The sequence below is a fragment of the Desarmillaria tabescens genome, assembly GCF_030435595.1.
Source record: "Desarmillaria tabescens strain CCBAS 213 chromosome Unknown EV420scaffold_49, whole genome shotgun sequence".
Lineage (NCBI taxonomy): Eukaryota > Fungi > Basidiomycota > Agaricomycetes > Agaricales > Physalacriaceae > Desarmillaria > Desarmillaria tabescens.
In genome coordinates this window covers 202,133-218,465 of record NW_026848348.1, presented here as the reverse complement: position 1 = coordinate 218,465, position 16,333 = coordinate 202,133, and the positions used below count along the sequence as shown (strand labels likewise).

The 16,333-nt window shown below is 46.6% G+C and overlaps 5 protein-coding genes across 5 annotated transcripts; all 5 read left to right on the top strand.

Annotated features, from left to right (window-relative positions):
• Positions 1-14: 14 nt before the first annotated feature.
• On the top strand, positions 15-3,277 carry EV420DRAFT_1717414 (uncharacterized protein; the record flags this gene model as incomplete). The annotated part of the gene is made up of 1 exon (XM_060479714.1): positions 15-3,277. The coding sequence occupies exon 1, from the start codon at positions 119-121 to the stop codon at positions 3,275-3,277; it is 3,159 nt and encodes a 1,052-aa protein (XP_060325560.1). The 5' UTR covers positions 15-118.
• Positions 3,278-4,066: 789 nt separating this feature from the next.
• EV420DRAFT_1717411 (uncharacterized protein) lies at positions 4,067-5,961 on the top strand (the record flags this gene model as incomplete). The annotated part of the gene is made up of 8 exons (XM_060479713.1): positions 4,067-4,250; positions 4,303-4,328; positions 4,377-4,420; positions 4,473-4,484; positions 4,541-4,783; positions 4,837-4,904; positions 4,965-5,074; positions 5,133-5,961. 8 exons carry the CDS (start codon positions 4,067-4,069, stop codon positions 5,589-5,591), a joined length of 1,146 nt encoding a protein of 381 aa, XP_060325559.1. The 3' UTR covers positions 5,592-5,961.
• A 3,790-nt stretch (positions 5,962-9,751) lies between these two features.
• On the top strand, positions 9,752-10,132 carry EV420DRAFT_1249217 (uncharacterized protein; the record flags this gene model as incomplete). Its single annotated transcript, XM_060466711.1, has 1 exon — positions 9,752-10,132. A coding segment is annotated over one exon (381 nt), but the record flags the coding sequence as incomplete, so codon positions are not given.
• Positions 10,133-11,125: 993 nt separating this feature from the next.
• EV420DRAFT_1572081 (uncharacterized protein) lies at positions 11,126-13,841 on the top strand. The gene is made up of 15 exons (XM_060474343.1): positions 11,126-11,238; positions 11,290-11,349; positions 11,408-11,701; positions 11,761-11,843; positions 11,968-12,062; positions 12,183-12,200; positions 12,293-12,365; positions 12,422-12,459; positions 12,511-12,535; positions 12,696-12,763; positions 12,811-12,917; positions 12,978-13,038; positions 13,164-13,226; positions 13,380-13,469; positions 13,524-13,841. The coding sequence occupies exons 3-15, from the start codon at positions 11,619-11,621 to the stop codon at positions 13,596-13,598; spliced, it is 879 nt and encodes a 292-aa protein (XP_060325557.1). The 5' UTR covers positions 11,126-11,238; positions 11,290-11,349; positions 11,408-11,618; the 3' UTR covers positions 13,599-13,841.
• Positions 13,842-14,077: 236 nt separating this feature from the next.
• EV420DRAFT_1572072 (uncharacterized protein) lies at positions 14,078-15,200 on the top strand. The gene is given in 4 exon segments (XM_060474342.1): positions 14,078-14,205; positions 14,259-14,760; positions 14,817-14,872; positions 14,889-15,200. 3 exon segments carry the CDS (start codon positions 14,539-14,541, stop codon positions 14,998-15,000), a joined length of 390 nt encoding a protein of 129 aa, XP_060325556.1. The 5' UTR covers positions 14,078-14,205; positions 14,259-14,538; the 3' UTR covers positions 15,001-15,200.
• The last annotated feature ends 1,133 nt before the right edge of the window (positions 15,201-16,333 follow it).

Here is a 16,333-nt window from a genome sequence, read left to right as displayed (position 1 = left end):
TGGACACATTGGGACCTGAGTATAGGTTCCCATTTGTTATACTTTAATTGCTTCCAAAGTAACGTAGCCGGTACCCCGTTATATTCATCCAAATCTCTTCAGTCGTCTCCAACTTGAAATGACCTGGCCAAAATCTTCGTTCCGTCCTGACCCTGGTGGGAAATACTGTTCTTGTCGCGCCTGCAAATCCTACAACATGACTCGCCATCAGGAACTATTTGCTCCTCCACCTTGGGAAAAGCATTCTTGTCACTCCTTGAAGGGCCTACCCATCAGTCATATGCCTCGTACCAGGAGGAAACGACAGCGACACTCGGATGAGGAATACAGTACTCTCCAGGTAAATCTTCGTCCTTTTGATGGCCCGTTTGCACATGGAACCTTTGATGAGGACAATGAATTTGCTGTTGACATGCGAAATGCTATATGTACATCGATACCATCTTGTGAGCTTGTACGATTCCCAGAGCTAGTATCTCGTAAAAGGGTAGCTCTGAGAATACTCAAGAACAGTCTGAATGTCAAACTCGGACCTAGTCATGCAGTAGGAGTCACTCGTGACCAGTACGAGAAAACATTCCGATATGAGTTCGAGCTCCTAGAAAAGTTATTGAGACAGACGTGGGCTGTTCGTATATCAAATGGTGATCTCGGAGTGCGCATTGACTCATCAATTTTCTCCCGCTTACAGGCTGCACTACGACAGCGAAAGCGGCAAGCCAGTCATTCTCTTGTTATACACGAGATAGATCTTGATTGTCCTTCATGGGGCCAGGATATTAGTCTCTTTATGACCGAGAATGATTTCGAACTGTACTCCCTCTGTTTTCGGGCATCTATTGAGTATTTTCTGGCAGAAATGGATAACCATCATGATTGGGAGACTGGCAAGCCTTGGCCCACACTTGACGAATGGAGAAAGCATGCTGGAAAGCTGACGCACTCAATGCAGACGATAACAGATAAATCAGAGCAGCGAAATTCCTCGGCAACCGGACACCACCCTCGAAGCAAAGTGAGCAAATCCCCATTCTCACTCAAGCCTAGCCCTGTTCTACCATCAGTGAAGACACGGGAAGTGGGCTTCCTGGATGGTCCTTGCGATATATCCATGAAGGGCGAGACCGAAGGTAAACACCAGCCACAATCTTGGCAATCAGCTGGTGGTCGTAATAGCGATAGGGAATCGAAGGATCTGCCTTCCTCTCGGCAATACACAGGGCTAAGCCTTGAAACCGAAGACAATCAATTTGTTGCTTCGAGTAAGTCAGCTCCGACCCTTTCATCTGCGTATCTCCAACGACCTGCGAGCCGTACTGTTGGTCCTTGCGACTTGAATGCAATGGCTGCAAAGGAAACCAAGCCTGAGGTTGCTCCTCACAAGTCTCACTTATATACAGATCTGCGAAGAGATGATGGTCACTCAGGAAATGTACGAGACGTGAATCCGACTCATCTGCCTATGAAACCTCAGCCACCTAAAGGTCTCGCTAACAGATCTCTTGAAATATCCCTCACAACTTCGACGCCTCCTCCCATGCTGAAGGTTCCTTCCGTCATTGGTTCGAAGCCATCGAAAGGGGGAGGGAATCAGCGTGTACTTCCAGAAGGAATTGCAGCTCAGACACAGCAGCGTGAGACAAATGCTACAAAGGATGAGAACCATACCACACTAAAAACATCGACACTTGCAGATCAAACAGCGAACCCCAATTCGATCATGAGCTGCACCGGCAGTCCACGTATCATGTCAGTGATGGTCACTACGGAAAGTAAACGACCTCAGTCTCAGCAGAAACACAAATCTGAAGGTGTCTTCGAGTCAGAGGACAAGATTTCCCACTGTCGCGATAACAACACTAAGCAAACAGCGTACAAGCCAGTCAAATCGGAATCTCCACCTCAGATGCATGCCAAGCGAAGCCTTCATGAACGTGACCATCATTCAGTGAATCCATGCTGTGGAAATCCAACACACCTACCTACAATATCTCAAGCAACTACAGGTCCTTCCGACGGATCTCCCAAGGCATCCGTCACATCCCCGATGAATGATATCCTGTTAAATTATCCTTCCGACGTCATATTTGTGCAGTCTAAAGGAAAAGGGAATCAGCGCATACTTCCTGAAGCAATTCCGACTCAGATGCAACAGAGCGAGACGAAAGCTATGAAGGAGAACTATGCCTTGCTAAAGAGATTGACGCCTGCAAGTCGAATAGTGATCCCCATGAAGGATAAGGTCGTGATATCTCAAACTGGAGAAGAGAAAGCGCCGAGCCGGAAGATAAGGAGAGCATTGGAAAGAGAGCAGAAAATGACGAGCCAGCAACAGCCAGCACCTTCAAAAGTCGTGAAGACTAAACTCGTTCAATCGTCACCAGAAGGTAGAGTCGTGGAATACCCACCGCCTCTCAAATTTGAGAGAATAACCTCAAAGACGTCGCCAGACATAGCTGCAGCGCCGGGTCGGCTAGGGAACATCCAGCTCGGCACCAGTCTAAACCACATACCTTTCTCCATGATTTATATTCATATTGCCATCTGTCCCACTCTATCTTCGGGAAACTCCCAAGCCAGCTTGCTTGTGCATTCAAGTCTGGCGCTTCCGGAAATTGATCCAAGTGTTGCCATAACTGAACAGCAAAATGATGAAGCATCGGAATTTGAAGCGAAAGGTATAATCGTGGACGTAGAAGCCTTCGCAAGTGGTAAATGGCATAATCGGGAAAGAAACCGGCACGTCGGAGCAATAAGAAGACTTGAAGATTTGATTCAGGATCTGGGTGCAAACATGCAACGCACAGTCCAAATCAGGATCACATTGAATATCGACGAAGGAAAGAACGAAGGAACATCGAATCAATGCCAGAACCTAGACACAATCTCGAGAGTAAATGGATTAATCGCGGAATCGACGAGACGGCAATATCAAGGGGCCCATCATCAATATCATCCCTATTTTGGAAAGGGTTCCCAGGAGCCGGCACACGCCGATTCCCAACTTCACCGCATGAAGTCTTGGCCCTCTTGGGCTCCCTCTAATCGTATGTCACCCGAACGACATCCTGACGTCTCTGGCGACAGAAACCATTTCGAAGTTACTGTAAAAGTTGACTCAGGACATTTATCCGCAGATTCACTTGCAGTGCCAGATCAAGTTCAAAATGCGAATTTCAACCTAATCCTTGACTCATCTGGCAGCGAGAAGTCTGTACGCAATGAGATTCCCGAATTTGATGAACCTTGCCCTCCATACGTGCAGGGTGTGGGATAATCTTTACTTCCATGTGTTCGAAGTTACAGTTGTGACCGACAACCACGGAACATTCAAATCCATAAGGTTTGCTTTTCTAATTCTTCAATTTTTCTTTCCCTTCACCTCGTTCAGGCATATGTAGACTGGGGGGGCTGTTATGGATATTGGGTACCCACTGATTCGGTGCATGAGTCAACACATGCCCGAACTCGGCCTTCTCGGTCCTAGTAGTGACTCACTCGTACTTTCTCTTACTTTCTCTATTCTTCGTATTGATACTAGAATATTATAGAACATTGTAGAATAATAATGACTCGAACATTTCCTTAGTATATAAACTTGTAGATAACATTGTATTGGGAATACTTGATCAATCTACTACTTCCAGTACCCTCACACTGCGTGAACCCTCAGTTACGCCTAGCGCTTGCTGAACAACCCATTGGATACGCCTAGCGCTTTCCAATACCAACCCGAAGGTTACGCTTAGCGCTTGCCTTCACCCACGGCCCGTAATAGCTTCGCGCTTACAGGCCTTCTATATCGGTAATTGCTCCGCGCTTACCGGCTACTTCCCTCAGTAATTGCTTCGCGCTTGCTGATTTCCTTTATTTCGCAAACTGGACCACTCAGGTCTCCTCACGAACCCTCGCCGGAATCCATTATATTCCCTAACGACGTACATCACTCCTAATTAATCTTACCTCGCTCCGATCACCGCTCCTTGCCTCGTGCTAGCATATCCGGATTTCGGCAGATCCATAACAGCTGTGAGTCATATCTTCTGCTGACGGTGTTTTGTTCCTCATGTTCCGTAGGAATTATGGATACGCTGCGGCTCGGGCTTACGCCATTTATCAAGACCAAGACTTCCTCGATCTGGCCGTGATATCATGGACTTCTGCGAGGCGATTCACATTATCTCAGGAGCAAATTGCTTCGGGCACCACATATGTTAAGGAATTCAATCTCTCAACCTCGTGTCAAGGCGGTGAGTGTCACAAATTACTACAACTGATCTGTATACTGATTCTGGTTCACAGCGACGATGGCGGGTGGCACTTATTACGTGAATCACTTTTTACATCCACATCTCGTTAATTAATCAACACGCCAGATTACTGGTCCCACTGACCCAATCATCTCCAATATGGCTACTGGGTTCGTGTACTTTTTTAATTTTTTGAATTCTTGGCTAACTCTGTACGACCAGATTTTTTCTTGTGTGAGCACTGTAATCTCCTCTGATATGGGGTATACACTTAGCTGACTATGACAAAGCGTTTCAGCTCTATTGGCAGAAGTAACATCTAACCAGACGTATCTTGATGCTGCCGTCGAGTCAGCAAATTTCGTACAGTCGCATCTTCTCACTCCGTCCGGCGATGTAAAGCAATATATATTGTCGGATTTAAATAGCTCTTGCACGACATCTCCAAGGGTAGACGCTCCCAGTACCGGGATCTTCGTTGAAGGATTGGTCACTCTAGCGTATATCACGCGTAACGTGTCAACTGAAGCCTTGTATGTGCTAACAAACTCTGGTTGTCAACATACCGAATTGTTACTTCTGCTAGATTACGCAGGACTATTTTTGCCGTTGCAACTGGTACATTATGGCAAGGATTGGACGGAATCATTTCTAGTACGTCTTTTTGTCCGTAACTTTATGTCAAGAGCTCATCGTTCTTGTTTCGCGGTAAAGCTACGGACACTGGAGGGCATTACATCGTATGGGCCTTGACGGCGTTATATGAGCGCAATAAAACAGCCTCAGATCTTCGCGAGTACATCAAGGAATACATTGGCGTGCAGGTGAGCCCTCATAAAATCTACTTCTCTGGTTTACAAAGTTTATTTTACTTTGGCGCAGTATAATGCCGTCATTGAGCATGCCACCTCAGGCGGGTCCAACATATACGGATCACCCTGGACAGGACCGCCAAGCACGTCATTCTCCAGTGATAACCAGACTGTAGCAATAAGCTCGCTGCTCAGCGCAATACAGCTTGTAAATGACCAGGCGTCGTCGAAATCGAGTGATAACCCCACTTCAAGTGCTGTCCCTAGCTCAAGTGCAAGCACATCCCCGTTGCCAACAAAGAACTCGACTGGAGTGATAGTCGGCAGTGTTGTGGGTGGACTGGCAGTTGTTGTGATTATAATTGTGGGCATCCTTCTCCTGCGTAGAAAGCATCGTCGAAAAGGCGACGGACCATTTTGCTGTGGACAACTCTTCCCCACGAATGCTTACACCATTCATGGCTACATCAATTCCTGTTTCTTCGGAGATATCAGCGGAGCATCATATGAACCAGGCGAAACATGCTAGATGTCCCTGGGGTTACGAATACAGGAGAGTCCCCTTCATCCTCAGTTGCAGTGGAGACAGACACGGCGGGGAGAAGTGTGAATGTACAGATCGAGTTGACGACTCCACTCGGGGCTGCCGCGAGTTTGCCAAATCCGGTGCACGCCGAGAGAAGAGAGGATATGCCTACACAGGAGCTGTTGAGGTTGCTCAATGAACGACTGCAGCCGGGTCGACAGAATGACTTGGATGATGAGCTACCGCCAGAGTATCAAGAAAACCAGACTATGTGAATGGGATTATACTCTACCGGCTTCACATTCTCGTCTGCAAAATTTATCTGTTTGAATGTTGTGATTGCTGCATAGAAGTGTCAAAGATATTACCTTTCTACCTCGGATTTACTTTTCATCCGAGAGGTTTGGTAGTCGGAGAGCTGCGAGAAGGTGAAAGTTTGAAAGGGTGAAAGGCCTTGGCAGGAACGACTCGACTCGTTCTAGAGTGTATGGTGCCTGCAAAGTTCTGAGCATCTTTGATACGTACTGGTCCTGGGGCTCGTGCTTTTCAAGCTGAAACTTGAGTGATGGAGAGGATAGAACTTAGAAGTAAAACGATGGGACTCCAGTTCATATCAAATGCAGTCGGCATGTTCCCAAACGAACGACCCCAAAAATGGGCTGGAGACTTTTCTGGATCAGCGTCAAAAATCTGTTAAAATAAGAGACAGTAATAATTCACCCAGACCTTCGTACACAGCCCGGATTCCAAATCCTCAAATGCGGTCCTCACACCAAATGGCTTGATCTCAACTTGATCTTCGTATTGCATAACCAATCTGGATCGCCGTAATTCCGCCATTGACTTGCTACTCATCGGGCTTTGATTCCTTAGATCTTTCAAAGCAATCTACATATACATATCAATGTTCCGTCGCACGGGCATCCGAGAAAAGGGATCACCGAATTCGACTGATCCTCGCCATTATATTCATCTCCCAGAACTTCTTCTAGCGGATAGCAACCACCCTTACCTACCCAGTGACTTATCAAATATCGCACAGCTCCTTCTGAACATATTTAGATCAGGTACCCGTACCGCCAATGTGTGTGGGCTAATTCATGAGGATGGCGTCATCATTGGAAGGAGTGAAACGAGTTACGAGAACAGAATGAAGCGAGCGATGAGTGTGCACATCCTCCAATGTGACAGTAGCCGCATTTTGACTTCCCCATGGCGACGGAGAAAGTGTTGGTTGATAATCTCTTCCTTGTACCAAGGCGAGGCATCTAGCACATTCTATCCCAACTCAAAGGAGAATTACCAGGGTGCGTGGTGTCGTCGAGTTGCTCCTATTTTATGGCTTTTAATGTTGAGTGTTGTTCTGTTAGGCCCTGCCGAGATGCATTTCTAAATGAAGAGAATCCGCGTCATAGCTTTAATACGAGTCAGGACCGCTCCTCAGCATAGAAACACGTTGGTTACCAGTCAAACAGAGGACAGTTTTTCCATCTTATTTCGCAGATCATTCCAGGTTTCGAGGTATAGCATTAAAATCAGGACAGGATAAGCTAACGTCGAATTCATACATCAGACGATATTGTTTCATGTTGTAGGCGGAACAAGAGGTGACTGAACCAGCATAGATACAAGATGCCGACCTCGGAAAATAGAAGAGGCTTCAATTTGCATCGACTGAGTCCTGAACGCGTCACTGAGCATCAAGGGAGTGTAAAAAGATAGAGTGCTCGAGTACCTGTGGAAGATGCGACCGCAGCTCACTCCAACTTACGAAAAAGAAACAAACGCGCGTGGCTCGCCAGGTCATTCAGCGAGCATTGAGTCCCTCAGATATAATAATGGATAATATGCCTAGTTAGCGTTGGAGAAGGAAGCTAGGGACCGGGAAGAATGGGCCGACAATGTCAAACAAGTTCAAATACACCGGATCTAATTACCGAATTCTTTTACTTTTCACCATCAGTGCGCTTGCTGTCGTGATCTTGCTGTGCTTTCTCCCTTCTTCTCGCCCTCTATGCCTCTTGGATATTTCTATGTTATACCTCTCTCGTTGCTCTGTCTCGTGGCAGTAGTCCAGGGCCAGCCATCGATAGGGACAACGTCTACGGGCATCCGCTGCGTCGGCCCGTACGGCCGTAACGCGTAAATCTGCTAGACTCGAACATCCATGAAGACGACTTGCTTGACGATGCCGTCCTTCCCTGTCACTGATGTTCGTCTATTCCGCCAGGTGAGACTCTCCCCACTGTACGTAGCCTGGTTACTGAGATTACAGGCGTGTAAACAGTTCCACGTACTCACATGATTACACGACATACGGACAAACGCTTTCAGACTCGACATCCTTTTCCAACAATGGTTACCCACATTCCCTCAATAACACCGATCTCGACCAGCATACACGTCACGCCTGCTGACTGGGCTACTCCTCTGATGCGACCGAGTGAGACGAGCTTCATTCAATCGCCTGAATCTAAGATCAAATCCATCCCGGGGAGCCAAGACATGTGAATACTATCACGGAAAGAGTGGTATTGACTTGGGTGAGCAGATCCAGAGTCTGAAACAAGTATTACTGTGGCATTAGATGGGTAGGTTCTCGTTCGTCTGATGAACGACTGCTAACTTATGTATGTCACAAGAATCACAATATCTGCATTTGGACAGCTTAGGTCCTTGCGTGAAACCATCGACATTGACCTCTGCCCAGTCAGCGTCACTGGAGACGTAATATCTCTCACTGAAGACATTTCCAGGATGCTCGTTTACAACTGGAAGCCCGAACTCCTACCCTGATGACGTAAGCGTCATGCAGGTAAGCGTCCTCTAGCTGTTCTGACCACCTTTATTCATGTCTTCCACTCACAGTACGATCACTCCCGATGGTGCCAGCGCAACCCCTACCTGCATCCTCATCCGCTCCGAGAGCTGACAACCCTGGGCATCATGCATCAATGCATCGGAGCTCAAGTCATTCGAACTGTACTCCCTCTCATCCTTCCCGCCAATCCCTCACCCGCAAAATATCCTCCCGACGCCGTGCTCTCGATGCACAGACGTCATACTCGGGAACCGTGGAACCACAGTATGGATCTGGCCCCATGATCGCGCGATGGTCCCCACTGGAAAGAACACGATGGCTGAGACTGCTTATGGCGGCTGTATTCCCCGGTCCGCTCCACCCCTCCGGACAATTCCGCGTTCGAGAGGTATGCTCGAACATGCTCAATAACTGGATTGTGCTGGATTATGATGAAGAACTCGGGAGGATCGCCCTTGGGTCGGGTTTGCGAAGATTACGATTGTCGAGTCGCAGTCAGAATATATAATTTATTATTTCGTCGGCCTTTTGCACGCAATGAAGGGTTTGGGCTTATAACACAACGTCCGGGATTCAATTACCATCATTCCGTTGAAATGAAGACACTGCTTGCCTTGCTTAGGCCACGCTTTTAACATTACATCTTCCTGCGTTATTGAACTTGAACAACCTTGCGACTGACGCATGGCTGGTGAGAGAATGACCAAGAGTATGTACATTTCGTCAACTTCTATTCCACGGCCTAATTCTACTGATATCCTGGACAGTCCAACGTCGTAGAATTGAATGGCAGAACCGGTATAGCATGGATGTTTTTCCACTATTACTCACCGAGGATGAAATGGTAGGTGTGTAGAGGGAAAAAAAAACAGGCAGACGAAATTAATGTATTTCAGGCAGAGCGGGCATGACCGTATCAAAATCTGTCCTTGGTCACAATCTCCGCCCTGACTGAGATCGGATAAGCAGAATCGTCCATTCAACTTCCAAAGCAGCGCCCTTTCGCTGGTAGAGTGCCTGTCGTATCATCCATCCTCTCTCACCGACATTCCCTGTGCCGACCTTGGTACTCAGGGACTCATAGAGACGCTCAATACCACCCTCAGAACATCCTACACTCCTGACTGCCCGTCTATATGCTCCCGTCTCTTAGGAAAACCCTGCTTCATCCTCAGAGTACCACACGCCTCATCCTTACGCTCTGTTCTCAAATCCTGCATCGCCTAAAGCTATGACTTTGGCACCGTATATGCGCATCTCCGCCCAAGAAATGCTACTACGCTCACGTGAAGAGCGGGACAGGGATATGCGACGAACCGTGCTATTGATCATATGCCGTTCGGTGCCTCCCCGATGCCTCTGGAATCTCTACAGTAATCGGGTAGTACCAGAATGGGTTATCCCCAACTGGGGGAAGCTATGGGAAATATCACACGCTTGGGTGGATAAACGCAACCAGGTCGATGTTCGGACACCCATCAATGGGTACAAATGGCTCGTACCCATCCCAAAAGGCGCCGACCTGAACCACATCCGTATTGAAATGTTGAATCTGGGAGCGGAGTATGTATGGTTAGATGTTCTCTGCTTGAGGCAGAGTGGGCCAAACGAAGATCTGCGCAAGGACGAGTGGAAGCTGGACGTACCAACTATTGGATATGTCTATCGCATGGCTGAAAGGGTACCGTGTTACTTCAGTGGGTTGGGGCGACCCATGAGCCTGAGTGTCAGCGCACGGAACATGGACGGCGATCATTCTTTGATGGAGAGGAAGTCATATGATATGATGACCATCAGCCTCTCTGCTGGCAAAGGCGTGGTTTGGCGCATCATTCAGAGGCAGGATCTAAACGTGATCAGCATCAAGCGAGTGCGGATAGCCTACCAAATCCTAAATCAATGACTCATCATCTGAGAATACCTCCACAGCTTCTGCCGAGCCTTGCCGCCGCGCGACAGCATGAAAAACGTCTGTATCCTTTTCATCCAGCAGGCTTCTCAGTTCGACTGGCGACAGCGTGCTTGTGTAGGTACATGTTCGTTCACTGAAATATCCACTGCGCAAGCCAAGGTAAAGCCTTTGCGTAATTCGAGAAACCACGGGATGGGATAGATCAAACCCTAAAATTTTGAACAGTGACGTCGATTTCACTGTCGATGCGTCCTGTTCCCCTGTTGCAGCTACGACCCAAAGTTAATGGAATTTTCCCACAACTCGCTGTTCTTAATGCTGATGACAGCAACCTGTGAGAAACGTGACCCAACGGTAGTGGGAGCGTTGCCATTATTAATATCCAGTCACCGCATGGTAAGAACTTGAAGAAGCGTTTCATTTGAACGATGATCAGAAAGGATCGCACCCCAATTCACTCAGACGATTCAATGGTAACAATATCAACTTCATATCGAACTTCTTCTCATTGATTTGTTCGTATGACCGAAAGAACGATATCGCGGACTCCGAGTTGAATCAGTGAACACGAGGGTGGCGAATCAGGCTGTGCAGCGCTTTTCCTTCCTAGTGAAGTGATTTCCCTTCGGAGTGTGTAGGTCGAGGGGTCCCTGGCCTCCCATACCTCGAATGTGAGAAATTCATTGAAAATAAGGCGCAAAGTTCAGGCGGGAAAGAATGGGAAGAATGCAGAAGCTTAGAGGTGCCTCGCGCGTCTCTGATCCGTTCAGAAACGGCAGGATCCGGTCCGGAACTACGCTTTGCGTCACCACATGGTCCTCGTTAGACCTGTAACTAATCGTCTTGAATGGGACTTGATCATGAGCTTGCCTCCCATTCAAGACGATTGGTTACAGGTATGGATAGGCTTTACGTCTGTATGTGTGCATGTCTCGGAAATATCTGTTTTGAGCTCAAAATTTCTCTAGTAATAGATAGCTATCTTCACCTCCGCTTCCAAATCAGAGCTGTTCAGACCCAGAATCTCGGTACAGTCTCTTCCTCCAAACTACTGCAATGACATACTATTTGTTGTTTTCGTATTAGGCGTCTCTGTCCGTTCAAAACTTTTGATCGCGTCATCGAGTCGAGATGCACTTGGTTCTGCGCTATTTGATGATTCGGAACCAATCTATTCGCTAGTTCGACGATCCGGAGCTCCTGCTGTGAACTCTGTGATGTCGTTTCGAATGAGGCTATAAGAGGCTTAACACCTCCAGGAACATAGCTCTCTCCATAGTTGACTTTGTACCCTGCAATGGCACCGCAAGCACCCACCGTCGTTCCATCTTTGGGAATGACACTTGGATCAGTCTACATCGGCGCTATAATCGCAGCGATGTGAGTAAACTTTGGCTTGGCATTTTTCTTTACCGACCTTTTTTTCTCTCCTCTAACAGTTTGTTTGGAATAACGAACCTACAGGCGGTGATTTATTACAAGAAGTACCCAGATGATTGGTGGATATACCAATACTCCGTGAGTCAATGTCTTAGAATTCAATCCATGGCTGATAATTCTATAACAGGTTGCAGTTCTTTGGTCAGTTCTGTTACCATTCTACAGACACCCCTTCTGAGAACATACGGCATGATTTAGGACTTTAGATGCTCTTCACGTCGCTCTGGGCACACATGCCTTGTATCACTATTTCGTTGATTCCTTTGGTGATTACACTGCACTCTATGATATCATCTGGTACGTTGCAATATGATGATATCCGTGGTTCTTACTGATGGATTTCACGGACAGGAGCTTCAAGGTATCTACTTCCGACCTTCTGCCATTATAACTCTGTTTAAATAAGGTCTCATATCATCAGCTCCAGATACTGTTCAATGTATGTTCTCCGTGTTTCTTCCACTCCTCGTGTTAAGCGTTCTTCCGTCATAGATGGTCATCATTGTGGGTGTTCAAGTGTATGTTCTGAAGTATCCACTGAATGCAACCAACCGGGTACTAACAACTCCGATATTCAGGGTATACGCTGTTCGCATTTGGAAACGTCCGTGTTTTCACTTTCTGAATAGTACCTGGCGAATGGACTTATCTCACCTTCAGTTGGCCGTCATTTTCATAAAATCCTTCCGTGGTTTGTAGTACGTGCCTTCGCTCCCAAGACAAAATCTATCCCTGATGTCAGCACACAGGTTCTAGATGTCGTCGTGGCTTGGGGTGAGTCGTGTAGTCGGTAGTTCATCGGAATTCCTTTATTCACACCCATCCATCAAGGCACCGGGATATGTAGGTCCTCTTCCCCGTTCCGTATTTCCCGCATTAATCTGTGCTGCATAGTTGCAGTCTATAATGCGTAAGCAAAGGGTTGTCTTCTTAGATTTCCTGACTTATATGCCCTTTGACAGATACTTAATATCGAGTTTCTTATCGGTACCCAGCATTAAGGTGCGATTTCAGTCTATCAAAAAAGGTTCTGGCCAAATGTATTCTAGATATCGATATGCACTGTATTTTCTATGGCGGCAATTTCCGATTTCATCATTGCATTTTCGATGTGCTACTACTTGCGCAAAGGCCTAGAAGGCACAACCTTCTCCAGGTGCGGTATTTACACCCCTCAGAGACTGATTCATGGACATCACTGAGTATGCGACCCTAGCACATCTGCAATGATACTTAGTCTAATGCGACTCATTGTGATATCCTGGATTGGCTACGAGGTAGGATTTTTTCTGCAATTTGGCTGATGAAAAGTTCTAATTGCCTGATAGTGCATGCTCTCTGCTTACACTCATCACGGTACGTCGGCCGTCAATGTTAATTCTCTATCTGACCAGAACTACAGTATCTCGCAGGGCCAGACTCTCTTGTTTTCCTCGGGATCGATTTTATCTTACCAAAATGTCAGGTTGCTTTGATATCTTTCTTACTTTAGGCTGAGCTAAACCTTGTTTATCACAGTATATATCAACTCGCTGCTTGCTATGTAAATTGCCCAGTTTTTCTCAATGTCAGCAATGTCGGCTGGAGCTGACAACGTTTAGGTTGAATTCCCGAAGAGGACTATCATGCGTCCTCGAACAACAGGGATTCTACAACGAAAGTCTTGAGATTTGCATCTCACAACTCTGGGGCCGACACCGAAGAATTGGTACGCCCCGTATTTCTATTCGCTCCGAAAGGCGTGTTCACATTCTTCCACCAGAATATTAGTACCCCAATGCCGAGCCCGGTTCAGTCCTTGGAACGTGATAAGGAACATCCTGATTCTCGTGTATGACTAGCAGTACCTGAGTCGAAAATCAGCATATTCAAGGCAGTTTTTTAATTCATAAAATGGGGATCAGAATTGTGGAGGTGGCGGTAGGGATCATACAGGATTTCGAGGAAACGTACAGTGTCTATTTATGGATGATCGTTGGGCACACCACAGAAAATGGTCAACATTTATGAGCATGTACAAACCGAAATTACTCCTAAGAAAGCTGTCTAACCCACCTAACGTCTAATAAACAATCTCAACGATAGACTTGGCTATAAAGATGTCTGACGTACCTCAATTTTATCGTAAGCAGTATATATGTCCAGATATAATCCCATATAATCCTGGTAAACAGGCATATACCTTTACGGCCTGACCTGCATTAGCCTCAAGTTAATATCACTTCATAAGAGTTTGGGCAGCTTAGAATGATTATTAAAGACATTACCGCCAGTTACTCTTATATACGATAGCATTTTCAATAGACGGCAGCAGCATTTGATGAACACGAGTATATTATTGAATGCGGCGATGAAACCACCAAATACAAATTACATACACTAATACGAAGTGGCCAGGGATACGGGTACAGAGCATAGCCACGCATTCGAGGTGCAAAGCAAACCTGTATAACAATTTGAGTGAGATGTGAACGGAATAACAGCAGAAAAAACTTACAGAAAGGCTAAATGCAACTTGTGCAGGAGCATAGAGATGCCACTGAACATCAAAGCATCGGACCCAGCCTCACAAGTCACAATAACGGGTAGTCATCTTCATGATGGGGCTCTTAGGCAGACAATTATCTTGGATGTTCATTGTGATCGGTATCCGTATGTATCGCAACGACTTTGCCTAAAGAGCGAAATCAGCGAAATCACAGACAAACAGTGAGAAGACATATTTTCCAACCGTGGGGCAGACTCTGATATTAAAGAAACCACAAAAGTCAGAGTATATGCGCATACATGCTTTCGAATTTGCGTACCTTGTTGTATATCTACCATCCTTATTGTCCTCCTCACCTGCCTATCCTTCTCATTGCGAAACATTGTTCAGCGCTTCGTGGGCATGGTCGATGTGGTACTGGAAAGAGCAGTTATTATACGGCGGCACGAAGGGAAACCGATGCCAAAAGCACCTCCAATCAGAAGTAGCGTCACTCGACTCCCTCTGTTACCTGCAGGTATGAAAAACTCGGTAAAATGTACACTACAGAGCAAACAGGAGACACACCTCTGCCCTCGAGTACCGCTATTATGTTCTCGGCATCGCCGTGACCTTCATGCATTGTGAATGAGAGAATGAGTGTGTTCATCGTCAGACGAACCGTAGGCACTGCCGCTGCCAAGATCCTTGTTGTTGCCATTGTCTTGCTCCATGTCGACCTCATAATCAGCTTCGTCATCTTCAGATCTGAAGTTGGTGGAGTCGGAAACCGTTTTCTCGCTGGTGGTTGGGAAACCTGGCGATGCTCGGCATTCTTCGATGCATTCTTGGATGTGCTCGAAGGTTTTCTGGGTGGGAGTAGCTTTTCTCGATGGCTTCACATGTGAAGAACTGGAGAATGTGGGTTTGGGGATGGCAGGGAAGATGGCGGTAGAAAGAAAAGCAAAGATCGCGGTCTGTCACGTTCATGTGACATGACGTTGCACATCACGATACCGATTTTAGAAACTTGTTCTCGCCTGCCAGCCCTGTCACCGGCGGGAACATGTAGCATCACAACTGCCAGCACGTTCACCCAACAAAATCCTCCTCCTATGAATCTCTGTCTTTAGAATGTATCTGTCATCCTTCCTTTTGCCCCGAGTCTACAACTCTGCAAGTTTTGCCATGACGATGTTCCTCTATGACCGGATTGCAAAGCTTTTACAAACCTAAATAAACCTAGACTGAGATTTCTAATGGTTATATCCTCTTATGAACCTGACTGAGAGGATTAAAATATCAAGTATCCCAAAATAAACACATGGCTCATTTATACAGGTATATGAACATGCCTTATCTTTATATCGGGCTATATACGAAGTCATCTTATGTATAGGCATGTAACCTTTTCTCGCGTTTTGTGGTGCATGTGCACGTTCTCTCACCACTATCAGGTGGCCCGAGTGAGTCATTGTCGACGATGTCGGACAAACCCCATATTTTCTGGGAGGTTAACGTAGAAGCAAGCGTTAACCTTCAATGTAAGATACGGTGCGGTGCGGCATGATGATGAAAGTAAAAGGCAGACTCGCAGATGAATGAACCCGTCGGATGTAGGGGCCGATGATCCCGGTTCACAAGGAAAACACCAGCAGAAACCTGGTGCGCTTGTTACAGCGGGTGATTGCTTCCCGTTTTCCACTATCGAGGCCAAATTTGATACCTGGCTCTCAGTTTACATGGACGAGATTGTGAGAAGGGTCATCTCAAGCTAACGTAAACGTATATCCCCAAATCGTCTTTTCGAAACAGAGCGCATTTGTTCGTCCCGTGTTGAATGTAGTCGTATTGAAAAGGATGCAGATCGCTGTAGAAACTCCCGCATTCCATTCAAAAGTAGGCGCTCCTTTCCTAGCCACCATGATCTCGGGGTTTCCTGTGGTGGTAACAAACAGGAAGAACAGATACTGCTTGCTTCTCTGAGCACATCGGAAAATGATGTGGAGGAAAAGAGGCTTTTGGTTAAGTTGGCCTGATCAGAGCCGGCCGTACTCAGTGAGTGCCCTGTGGCATTGTGTTTGAGATATATCTTCGGAACTTGA